The 13,288-nt window shown below is 43.7% G+C and overlaps 1 protein-coding gene across 1 annotated transcript in view; it reads right to left on the bottom strand.

Moving 5' to 3' along the window:
- Window positions 1-13,288, bottom strand: part of LOC146811668 (serine protease 33-like) — a 211,147-nt gene that overhangs the window by 123,202 nt on the left and 74,657 nt on the right. The window contains exon 3 of the mRNA XM_085618641.1: window positions 12,691-12,856. Coding sequence (XP_085474767.1) covers window positions 12,691-12,856 — 166 coding nt within the window. The remainder of the gene's footprint in view (window positions 1-12,690; window positions 12,857-13,288) is intronic.

The raw sequence follows: 13,288 nt of genomic DNA, 5'->3' as shown, positions 1-13,288 counted from the left end.
CCTGTGAGATCTCACGAGAAAACGAGCAAGAGGAAAGTGCAGGTGCGGGTGACAAGCAGGTGCGACTAGGAGTGCAGAGAGGAAGGAAGGATGCACATGAATGATTTACAACAGGGCGGTGAGAATGAAGAGAACACAGGGAAAGGAGGTAGAGTTTAAGAGGGAACGAGATGAGGTCAGCACAGAGAGAACCAAAGTGATGCATATGTGAGGAGGCCAGCAGGAGCAGACAGAGGCTTATAGTTGCAAAGCAGTCCCTCGTGCATTTCACTGAAAGCTTCTGATTGGAGCTGGAACTATACACTCGAACAGCCATTAGCATTAGATGGTAGAAAACAGCCACAGGCTGATCCAAAATGTGATTGACAAAGTCTCAGGCCAGTGGTTGAAAGTGGCTGGTCGAGCAGCGCCTGTGATTGAATAGGATGGGCCCCAAAGCCCACTTTGTGTCTATTGTAAGCAAGAAGTCTGTTTGATATTTGAAAACAAGCATACACATTTATATAATCTATTGTAGTTTAATATTACATTGGTGGAAACACTAACTTGCCATAGCCACCAACACCCCACGGTTCAGTCCTTTAACAAGCTGTTTATTCGCAGAATAAAGGCCCAAACTCCATTTCTGACAGTGTAGCAGGTCAGCGGTCCTGCTCTCTTGACGAGCACCGGATGTAGACACAGCATCCTCTAGGGGAGGGGGGGGGGCTAATAAAAGGGAGTGACCGCTCGCGTGAGTGTTAGTCATTTGACAGGCAGTAGGGCACATAAGCGCGTGCAGACAAGGCCGCCGTAGGTACCCGCAGAAGAATCGCCACAGACAGGATATGGACATTTTCCCTGAGGAGCACAATCTTTTTAACAGCCATAATTTTCCATGAATGTATTGACACTCATTTCTAGCCTATTCCAATGTTACTCAACACGTGCTCGTAGGGGGTTCCACAGACAACCATGGAGTAATTCATTGTGGGAAGATAAATGAATAATAAACTATATTTTTTTTTTAAATACCACAAAGAATTCCAAACCTCTCTTTGAAATGCAGCAGGAATTTGGGTGGCAATTAGCAGCGCTTGAGTGATCTCTGTGGGCAATCAGTTGTCTCTTTGATTTTTTGATCAGTTCCGGTCAGTGCTTGAAATGGAAAAATAGAAGTGCAGGTACTCTGTAACAGAGTACCTGCTTGTTTCTGAGAAGTGCCGGTACTGTCCTTTTAAAGGTATGGCATTTCCCTTAACAAGTGCCGGTACTTTCCTATTAAAGGTATGGCATTTCCCTTGACAAGTGCCGGTACTTTCCTATTAAAGGTATGGCATTTCCCTTAACAAGTGCCGGTACTTTCCTATTAAAGGTATGGCATTTCCCTGGACAAGTGCCGGTACTTTCCTATTAAAGGTATGGCATTTCCCTTAACAAGTGCCGGTACTCTCCCGCTCAAAATAAAAAAGTGCCGGTACTCCGTACCTGACAGTACCGGCCCATTTAAAGCACTGGTTCCGGTTATAGTTAGTTGTATTGTGCCTTTGTTTGTTAGGGAGGCGTCTCAACAATGGTTACAGAAACGCGAACCCTGAGCTGCCAACAGGAAAAGAGAGAGTGCGGTGAACAGGACGCAGTGCCCTTGTCTGCAGACCGATCACTGAGAATCCCTTTTTCCCCCAGAATTCTCTGCTTTTCTATTCTTTTTGTTTATCTTTCCAGATTGTTTCAGAAGCGTCATATTTTTTTTATTAATAGTTATAAATGGGCAGCCGAGTCAGTCTTTCATAGATTATGTGGTGGATAGTGATAAAATGAGATAGAGATACTCGGAGTAATTTATTTTCAGGAAATAATTCACGAGGTCTGTTTAGTGATTATTGTGGTCATTTGAATACAATAAGGCACTCCTTATCTGCACTAACTGTTTCTGGCTTGTAAATGTTTTCATATTTAGCGGCTCCTCAGGATAGGAAAATGTCTTTTAGGGGTTCCGTGGGGAAAATGTTCTCTCTCTATTATCTATTCACATGTTAATTTCAGCAGCTCTCAAAGATGGTCAGCTATCACAGACATATTTCACCTTCGGGGATGTTCTCTGTGATGCAATCAGCATATTGTGATGTCACTATACCTTGACATGTTACTGGTACCAAACAAGGTCAACGAAATGGCGAGTAAAGATAAAAGAAAATAATCACCCATATAGCGAAATATTGAGGTACTGGACAATGCCCCCCCATTGAAGTGAATGCCGAAAGAGTCTTAACAGTCCCCAGTTTTCAACTGCACAGTAATGCTTAATTCTCAGGTCACTTTTCCCGGACTTGCTGTATCAAAAATATACACAATTCAATCTCGGTTTTTGAATTTTAATTGTTTTATACTTCCATTTGCCAAATATAGTTATTCCAGAAGCAAAAAGAGGTCTACAGACTGTGCCCACACCGTCCTAGATTTATCTGGTAGTTTCCTAACGGATAATAAATACCATGTAACCTCTAGTTAGACAATGTAAACAGAGACACAACATTTACAGTACATTGTTGATACCTGCTATTAGTTCATATTGCATCTTTTTCATCTGCTAAAGGGCCCCGCTGTTCAAGAAAGTGTTGACAATGAGAAACATCTACTTCATCGCATGCATTAGAACTAAGTGCCTTTACAACGCGGTCAGTATCACAACTGCAACATTATCACGAGTTCCATTACAACGCACAGGGCCGGCTTTAGCGCTGGTGGCGCCCAGTGCGACAATGGTTGTTGGCGCCCCCCCAGTGACCACCTCTGCCATGCATTTCCTCACTACCATCCTTTAACAGTGCCCCTCAAGTCTCCATAACCACTCCATCGCTCAGATGCATTAAATTAGTTGTATAGTGCCCACTTATACCAGTGTAGGGTGTCAGACCACTTTACATCACACGCACAAAACACAGAGACAATCAATCATAGGTGTGCAAATCATTGTATAGGAAATGTTACATAAGACAGAGGACTATAAGGTGTAGGAGTCACATGTCATCCACACTGGTAGACAGTATAGTTTAATAGCCCACTGTTCTATGCTAGGATGTTAACTTATTAACTGCAATTAATAAAAGGATCTCTCAGACAAAAGCAATGACCTACTGATCTATTTAAATTATATGCACTTTGTTATCTGCTGTTACAGGTTCTTTGCAGTAGGCACATTAACCATCTGCGCTACCCTCAAAGCTTCCACTAGACAAACCTCCGATTTTTCTGTAGGAAGAAAATTAATCACGGAGTTATCGTGACATTTTTATTGACGGCTGAAAACTGCTGGAGGCCAGAACACTGGCAGAAGGTGCTTTTAAAACTATTATTGACTTGCAAACACGACGCCCCCACCTAAACTCAGCGCCCGGTGCGGTCGCACCGGTCGCACCGCCCTAAAGCCGGCTCTGACAACGCAGGTCTTTACAATGACTTGCTTTAGGGAATATAGTGTTGGACGGGTGTTGAATTTTAAGTCCAACACCTTCTCTACTGATTAACCCCGGGCGGAAAACTACGATACGCTCGCGGAGTGTGCGTAGCGAGCACAACTACGTGCTACGCGAATCACACGTAGCACAGTGCAAAAACGCGTAGTGTAGCGGGCATTTTTTGCTCGCTCGTGTTCCTCAACGTCAACATCCCCGCGAGACTTTTTCCTCGTTCGCAATCGGCAACATCAAGTTGCTGATCGCAAGCATGGAAAATAAACCTCCCGGCAAGATTCTCAACATGGGGAGGTCAGGTTTCTCATTGCGCGTATGCTCCCGACCGCTCGCGATGAGAAGCTACCAGTCTGCGTTGAGAAAGCTGCCGCTCAAGTACAAATCTACTCGAGCGGCAGAAAACCACCGCTTGCACTGTGCATGATGCCGTTTGCAATGATTGCACAGTGCGGACAAACATCCGACACTGTGCAATCATTGCAAACAGCATTTCTCTACCGCACTACGCAGTTCGTGTAGCTACGCATAGCGCGAAGTGCACTTGGCGTAGAGTAGTATAGTGTGACTACGCAAACTACGTGCAGGGTTACTACTGATACACCGACTGGAGTTGGAATAGTCATTTGAACTATTCCAAAGTCTAGCGTTTCCCTAAAGCAAGTCGTGGTAATGACTTGCGTTGTAATGGAACTTGTGATAAGGGCACAGTCGTAGTATTGATTGCATTATTAACCCACATGTGGTTTTAGCATGCGTGGTAACAGATGCTATTCATAATCACTTTCTGGCGCAAACACCGTCTTCACACATGCTAAGTGTGGAAGACTAAGGAAAGGGCAGTGATCCAGCTCCACCATAAAAAGAGAAATAGACCGCATTGATTCGCTTTAGTGTAAAATGTTATTCTTATGTAAAGAAAAAACGTATAGCGATCTCATTTCCACAGGTCTTCTAATCTGATCTCTCCTAAATAGTTTTTAAATATTTCAGACAGACTTAAAGGTTTATGAAATGTACTTTGTTTGATAAGCAACACCCAAAGCACGCATAGTTAATAATGTATCAGCAAAGGATGTATAATTGGAGACTGGAGTAAGGATGCTGCCATTTACATAATTTGCATATTACACTAGACCAGTGGTCTTCAAACCTTTTAATGCCGCGGCCCCCCAGTGGAAAATAAAATATTGGGGGCCTCCCAACAGTGTTTTCCACAATTATTCTGTTAAATTGGCAAGGTTTACGTATGTCTAGACATATTTATACATTGCAGTCAAGTATCCACACAGTGATCATTTGAAATGGGAGTGGGGATTCTGAAGAATATTTTGAGTCCCTTCCCTTTTGACACCTTCTCCCAGCCAGGATATAAATGACAAAAGATGTTAGTGATGGCCCCTTACAGAGCTCCTTACTGCTGCTCATTTTGTACGCATAAAACAAAGCACTGTTATCATCTTAATGGCTTCTTTTGGGCAGAGTCTTGCACCCCCCGATCACTTGATGCCCCCATGGGGGGGGGGGGGGGGCAGTTTGAAGACCCCCGCACTAGACAGTGCATTAATACCAAGCCACAGTCATTCGTCAAAGAAGGCCATGCTTACCACACATCAATGTGGCTCTCATGATCTGGTATCAGCAACAAGAGTTGATTCAGCAGGATGTGCTAAATCACTGAGAAGAAGGTGGCTATAAAAGACAAGGAATACAGTGCTTGATTTGTGCTGGTGGCTGCAAGAGGTGAGCATCGGCCCTCATTTTTGGGACCTCAGACTTTTTTACCATCAGACTTTAAGGGTAGAAAGAGAGAAAGAAACAGGGAGAGAAAGGTAAACAGTGACAAAGGGAGTAAGCAAGGAAGAAAAACAACCTACTAGAGTGAGATGAAGAGGTAGGGATTATAGGGTGATAGGAGAAGAGGTATGGGGTGTAAATGAGACTAGGGAGTCTTGGTATTTGGCAGGACCGGAGACGAGCTTCTAAGAAGAACTCTGGGTCCCAGCACTTATTTTTTTCAATTTCAGTGAAGTGAGCCTTATGCTCCTCCTGTTCGCCAAACACCTTTGCCTTATTTTCATGATTGCCTAGGAAGTGATTCTGGCCCTGAGTGTGATCGTATTCACTTAGAGCAGAGGTCTTCAAACCTTTGTAGGTTGAGCCCCCCCAGCTCACTTTTTTCAGATGCTGGGCCCCCCCACAACCTGACAGAAATTTCTGGAATCAAGTACACTACAAAATCGACCGCCACACGCATATCCCGGACCTTATCCAGCAAATAATGTTCAACACAATAAGAGTGTTTGGTAAAGTGCAGGTTTGTGAGTGGGTGTGGTGAAATGAGAGAGGTTTATTACACAGCTCAAACACCATTTTCCAAGATAAAATGTGTGCAAATTGTTTTTACTAGGATGCTTTCTTTTACATATGACATAGATTGATAATAACACCACCAACATAAATGTGATGGGTGTGCCTATTTTTCGCCACAGACAGTCAATCTGTGGATGGATTTTTGCTACTGCCATCCTCAGGTTGTGCTCCACATCCCGTCTTGAACGGTACTTAGTCTTTAATACCGTAAGTGCTGAGAACCCAATCTCACATAAATAGGGCGAGCTGAAAGGCAAGAGAGTTTTGATGGCAGTTTCTCTCAAAGCTGAATATTCTGCAGACATTTTCAGCCAAAACAGGGACTGTAAGGGAGACAGTGTTGCCAGATTTTGCAAGCGAGATTGATGAGCTATTTTAGGAACGTCTTTGTGTAGGGCTTTGAGGACGTGGGTCATCATCTTGAACTGGCATCTCTTCTGTATCAGGAGTCAGCTTAGTTTCTTGTGGTGGGGTGTGATGCGGGTCCTTCTGGGTAGGACGAGGATGAGTTTTTCTGCTGAGTTCTGAATTGTCTGTAGTCAGTCTTTGCTCAGGAGGTGGGCATTGCGTTTTCATCGACACATTTATGCCTGGCTCGTTTTCTACTTCTGAGGGTGTCCTAGTTGCAGGAGTAACAGCTGGATTCTTGGTGTTAGACCTTCAGGTTCCTGGTACCCTTCTAGTTATCTTTCAGCTAGCATTCCCTCGCTTCTTCCATGTTTGACATTACGGTTTCTTTCCTATCATTAGGCTGTCCCCCAGTGATTCATCATCTTGCAGTGGCCAGCTCTCCCCGCTTCTATATTGCTCTGGATGCAGGATCACAAAATGTGTAGATCCTGGGGTTCTGGGTCTTTTGAAAACTCGCTCTGTCCCTGTTGTTCTCCTGGCTTTGTTCATGTTAAATATTTTTGGTGGGCTGTTGTGGTGGCCTGCGTTTTTTTGTATGTGCCTCCTGGATTTTTGTTTTTGGCTTCTCTAATCATTCGTCTTCTTGCCATATTGGGGTTCAGCATCCCTGGTCTTCAACTTTCATTTTATGGGGTGGCAGCTGTTTAAGTTTCAGTTTCTACGAAAGTAAGAGTACTTTAGCCTGATGTGTTTTTCCCCAAGAGTGTCAGGCTGTGTCCCTTGCCATCGATGTTCTCCCCATTTGTACTTGCCCTGGTGTGGGAGTTACACTAGGGGTCCATATTATGGGAGTGGTGCAAACTGTGTTAGTTGTCCCTCTATTTTCATCTGATTTTCCCACTCCTGGTGGGATGAGGAAGATACAGATGAGAATTCTTTGTATCGCTTCTTTTTAGGGTCAGGAGTAAATGTCTTTCTCTCCCTTTCTGGATGTAGTATTCTTGGGGCCATATTGCACATAGGGCGCACCTTTCCGGTTCGTGCCACGGTGCACCATTAAATCGGTGCATTGTGCGCAAACAGCGCTCTATTACAGTGAATGCACTGCCCCAGGACAGCTGCAAACTCGTGCTGCCTAGGGGGCAGTGTATTCAAGTGAAATACAGAGAGGCAGCTTCAAAGCCGCTCCGTGTTTCACTGTGCAGGTGTCAACCCACCAAAAATTTAAAGATTAGAGATCCCTTTGCAGATAGGTGCAGTGAGTGACTGCACCCGCCTGCAGGGGGATGTCGGGAGGGTCCCTTTCCCTCTCCGGAGGCCAGCCAATCCGAGTGTGCACTGACAGTGTGCCACCTTTTTGTGGCGCACTTTCAGTGTGCCTCCTGCCAGCTTTTTTGGCTCTGCACCCAAGTCCATAAAATGTCTTGGTCACGGAGGGAAAGCGATTGCCTCATTTGCATGGGGCCAAACCCCCATGCAAATAAGGGAACACTCTCTTAAGATAGTGCTGGCGCTACATGTGTGTCAGTGCTATCTGTATCAAAAAAGGGTCCACACAAGCGTCTGCTGTCCTTTTGGTAATACCAAAGAGCCCTGGGGGCTTACAAAGTGGGTGCACATGTCCTTTGCACCTCCAGGGCAGTTTCTGTAATACAACCCCTGGAATGAATGCTCCAGATAATGCCCTGACCTTTCCATCATCCATCACCTACACTACTCTGGTGCCTCTATGCATGGATGTGGTGCAGGGTAGAGTTCATGGTTTGGGCCTTTTTTGTTCCTACACCATTTTACTGATTGGCCCTCAATTGTCTGTCACTTATGTAGTTCCATGTCATCCCTTGGGGTTTCTCCATGGGGTTATTTCTTTCAGCGCCTGCTGACTCCCTCCCTGTCTGTTGCTCTTCGTTTACCAGCTGTTAGAAAATACATCTTTTTACATGATCACTCACATTTAGTTTAACTGAGACCCTGCTAACCAGTCCCCAGTACATGCACTCTGACCCCCAAAACGTGTTGGATTGGTTAAAAATCCTAATTGTTACATTTAGCTTCTATATCAGTCCCTAGTATATGGTACCCAGGGTTTGTAAGTTAAATGTCACTAGATGACTGCAGCACCTGCTGTGCCAACACTAAAGTGACAATGCAAAGCATCTGTTCAGGCCTGCCCCTGCAGCCTGATGTGCAGTTTTAAAACTGCAAATTCAACCAGGCAAATCAAACATTTTGACAGGCCCAAGCCTACATTTTTAGTACTTGTATACTTAGGTGAAAGCCAGATTCACCTGCAGGAAGCTCTCCTCCATCTGATCAGCTGAGGGCACGGTGATCAGTTTGATCACGGCAACATCGAAGCTTCCCTAGATTCTATAGTATGCGCCAAAGCCCCAGGCCCAGGCCCAGATGGCATACCAGGAGAGATATCTTCGTACAGAAAAGGAACAACTGGTCAAAATAACTTTTGCCATTGTCAAATCCAATTGCAAGAGGTGCCCCCAGTGCTTAATTTTAATCTGGTGGTTTCTGGTGCTCGGTACTGGCACTTAATGGATGGCACCGGCACTTAGGACAGCAGCTCATTTAAAATGAGCAGAAAAACAGTTGTTCATTAATTTATACACATTTAAAACAAGTAATACCTGCCACCCAAACCATTCGTAAAGCTTGGGGGTCTAGAACAGTCTGAACTCTCACACTTGTAGCAGTGTGCGGGTTAGTAGTTGAGTAAGTTCTATCATTGGCAGCGCTGGCAGTGGCAATGTATGGTGAAAACTATGGTGGCATCATCACGAGGGCTCTGCACTTTTTTTTTATTTTTGTTGTTTTTTTTTACAAATTAAGCACTAGGTTCCCCAATACCTGGGTCCTGGAAAGGCGCCAAGATGATACCTACATTCAAGAAGGGAGATAGGAACTTATCCATCAACTATGTGCCTTTCAGTCTCATTGACTCTATTCAAAAAGTATTTTGTCGTGCTATCTTGTCCAAGATTCAGGATTGGATCGATGCAAATGGCATTCTAACACCCAAGCAAGCTGGATTTAGAAAAGAAACTAGTACAATTGACCAGGTTTTTCGGTTCCTACTTTTGTTTTGGAAAACCATTGCAATCGGCAAGGGCAGCCTTTACGTCACCTTTGTAGACCTAAGATCGGTATTTGACCTGGTCCCTAGATATAACCTCTGGCACATGCTGCACGACATATGAATGCCACTGGACATTTTATCTTCAATCATTTGCCTACACGAGGGCAATTTTGTCAGAATAGGCTGGAAAGAGCAAGGGCAGCACACTGAGTCGGATCATGTGAACAAGGGCGTCCGCAAAGGATGTGCCTTAGCCCCAACTTCTATTTTCATTATACCTGAACAATGCAGTCCAATTTCTCTCCTTATATCCTGCAGATGCCCCCTCCCTAGGTAAAGCTAAAATCCCCATGCTTCTTTTTGCCGATGACACCTTACTGGCATCAAAAACCCCAGGCGGTCTCCAGCATTTACTAACCCATTTCGAGGAATTAGGGTCAATGCAAGGCTTGGAGATAAATAGGTCTAAGACTAAATATGTGGTGATTAACCCACATAAATCATACAGCGGGAGGCCTTTTCCGGAGGGGAGGGGGTTGCCCTCGAAAGGGTAGGCACCTTTGAGTATCTGGGCATAAAACTCACAGCTACCGTGTCTTGGAAGCCCATGTGGAAAAGTTGCCATCAAGCACAGGCAAATTGTTGGTGTGCTATTGAAAGAACTTCACGTATCCACTAGCAAACCAGTAGCAACGTCATTCCATATTTATGACTATTTTATTTATGACTATTTCGGGGGTTTTGTTAACCCCATTGATTTGACTATAACTGAACACACGCTCTTAAGAAACCTTTTACTTTTGCCTCCGAGCACTTCGCTTTATCTCCTAAAGCTTGATATGGGTAGAAAATCATCGATTCAAGATAGAGCTAGGCTGCGCCCAATGTTACCCGGGAGGAGAATCATGTCTACACCTGAACTGGCATCCTATGCCGATGCGCTCCAAGAAGTCATTCATTTAGACAGATCTAAAAGGTAGCATGGATCAGCAACGTAAGAAATCTGTTATCTTCTCTGGGTATGCAAGCGGTCTGGGAATTTACCCCGACATAGTCCTTTACCTCCAAAGAACAATTGAAGGCACGATACTGGGATAGGGTAGTGTAGAATGAGTCTAACGCTGTAACCAGAGGCTCATTAACTAGTGGGTTTCTGGACCTCAGACAAGTTAGCGCATTGGAACATTATTTTGATATTATCAAAGTCCTGATGAACAGGAGGTTCTATATCAAGTTCAGGGTAGGCTCACTTACCCCTAACGCATTTACTATCAAATGGTCAGCAAAGTTATCCACATCCATGCTGTGCCCAGGCCGCACAGCCACCAACTAAACTGTAGCACATGTTATTTTTGCTTGTGCAGCATATAAGTGCCCCCTCTCTAACTGGATTAAATTAATTTGCAGACTTCTGGGCACATGAAATCATGCAACTGCCTTGCTAATGTTAAGATCTGATCCCAGTTCTCTATTTGCCTGTGCTATTGCTTATTTCCTGGGAAGGATGTGGATTATTAAGGGGAATGCCCTAAAGACCCAAGTGGAATGTTAACATAGCCTACATTCCTTGAGACCCTCACGCGCCTTGAGACCCTTACGGGTGAGTAGCACGCTTACAATTCCCTGATTGATTGCTTGATTCCTCACACGCCCACCAAGATCATACGTTTGGCTCCTGCTGACACTGGGGCTCACGCTCCTTGCACTACGTACTTTACTCAATTTGATAAATAGACAAATGCTGTACTTGATGGGCCTAAGGGGATTAATACTATGGAATGGATTTGCGGTTTTAATCAATCGGCATTTGGATTGCTCGAACTGTCTAAATTGTACAGTTATTGTTTTTAGAGAAATCTGTTTGAACTTTCAACCAGCCAGCGCTATGCTGTTTTAAAGCCCTTTATTATGCTGAACTTTTTAATCTATGTTGCATGCATTTATTTTCTTCCTGATGTATGTAATGTGATGATGTCCAAAACTTTTATAACACAGGTTGCCGAGATAAAATGATTTACTACTTATATGCCACCCCTAAGGTAGGTATTACATTTCCATAAGGCAGGATGCACAGTATTTAAAAAGTAGGACAAGTTTACTGACGTTTTACATGTCCTGGTAGTGAAAAATGTCCAAAGTCATTTTTCACTGTGGCCATGCTGAATCACCCAAACAAAAGCACCGGGTTACATTATAACACCTTATAATGCGTACATTCAGATTGATTCAGGGTCTCAAATTAATTAATAAGTCCAAACTAATAAGTAGGATTTAGAAAATGCCTCTTTTAGAAAGTTGGAATTTTCCTGCCTAAAACCTCTAATAGCCTTTTAAGAGTTAATCCTCATCTGTTACAAGGCAGCTTGCTGGGAGATGTGAAAGTCTCCCGAAAAAGGGAACAAAAATGGAATTGGCTTGTAGGAGGTAGGAGTATCAGAGAAATGAATATTACCCACAAGTAATCCATCCATTTTCTTGAGAAAGAATGGCTGAGGCACTGCTGTGTTCCCACAGAAGAAAAATAATCGCAGTGTTGTGGTTGAGGCTGCCCTTTACAGAGTATTACTGATGATTTTATGAATCGAAACTGTATTGCAGAGAAAAATGGCATAAGCTGGTAGATGCTTGTCAATGACATAAGGAATTGGATGAGGAAGTAATGGAGCTCTGCACTTGGGGGTGGCTGCAGGTGCCAACTCTGGACATTACAGAGCCTAGAGAAAGGCTCTCCTGACCACAGATGTGTCTGTCGAAAAGGGCATCAATGCAAACACACTTAAATCCAGGTTCCTTTGTGTGTTTTTCAATGTAGATGTAAATACTTGAGATACAGGTATAATGTCAATGAGCTTAGCTGTTGATTGTCACTGGCATTAAGGATGTTAGGGCAAAGACTGATCTGACTGTATCCTTTATCACAGTGCTTAATTTGTAAAACAATAAGTGCCAGGGCTCTAGTTGGGAGGCCTATGCAGCTTGCACCATCCATTGTCACTGCCAACGTTGCCAGTGACAGAACCTACACAACTCCTAACCAGCACACTGCTACAAATGTGACAATTCAGCCTATTCCAGGTCCGCAAAGCTATCAAAAAATAGCTTGGGCAGCAGGTATTAGTTGTTTTTGATGCATGCTGAATTAGTAAGCAATTGCTGTCCTGCTCATCTCTAAATTATACAAACAGCGCCACCATGTGGCAGTTGTCATAAGTGCCGGGGTCAACAATTAAGTGCTGGTGTCGAGCACCGAAAACCACTGTCTCAAATTAAGCACTGCATTATCCTCATTCACCCTCGACTGCGAAACTCCTTGTGGCCAAATGCATCCTGAACATATTGCAATTCTTCTCTGACTGTCTTCCCCTCTCTGAACCTTCTAGTAATTGGTCCTAAAAGGAGCCTTAAGGTCACAGCCATTTCACTTACGTTCCATGGTAGCAGTGAGCCGCGGACAGCACCCAGCGATTTGTGATTATGGTTCCTCCACAAACATGTTGTTTGTAAACTTGAACGCTGGCTTGCCATGGCCATGCCCCTTCTGCTGCATCTTGTCCACCCACAATCCGGCTAGAAGCCAATGGTCGCCCACAAACTGGAGAAAACAAAAAGGACAATAAGAGTTGCTTCAGTTTTAAGCCTGACATTCCACTCAGACCCAGCAGGACAAGAGTCACACTGAGATTAAAACCACATGTAGACTAATGGGAAATAAATGCGTAAACATGCCCTTGTACTGCATTGCGTCTTAGCTCTGAAGGCATCTTATCTGCATGCAAGTTACTTCAAGATCTGGAGAGTTAGGATGTGACACACAAAGATGAATCGAACAGCTGTACTATATGCAGTAATCATTAATAGTTTAAGTAATAATAATTTTCCAATTTACTCTGATAACAAAATCCCTCAAACATTACAAATTCATAGATCAAAATAGACTTGATCAATATAAAATAATAATTTGTAACAAAAATGTGAAAATATTGTGAATACTTGATTTAATTTATTGTATACAGCTGTAACATTT

The sequence above is a fragment of the Triturus cristatus genome, chromosome 7 (assembly GCF_964204655.1).
Source record: "Triturus cristatus chromosome 7, aTriCri1.1, whole genome shotgun sequence".
Classification (NCBI taxonomy): Eukaryota; Metazoa; Chordata; class Amphibia; order Caudata; family Salamandridae; genus Triturus; species Triturus cristatus.
The sequence above is the reverse complement of the archived record's forward strand: the minus strand, read 5'-3'. Positions and strand labels throughout refer to the sequence as shown.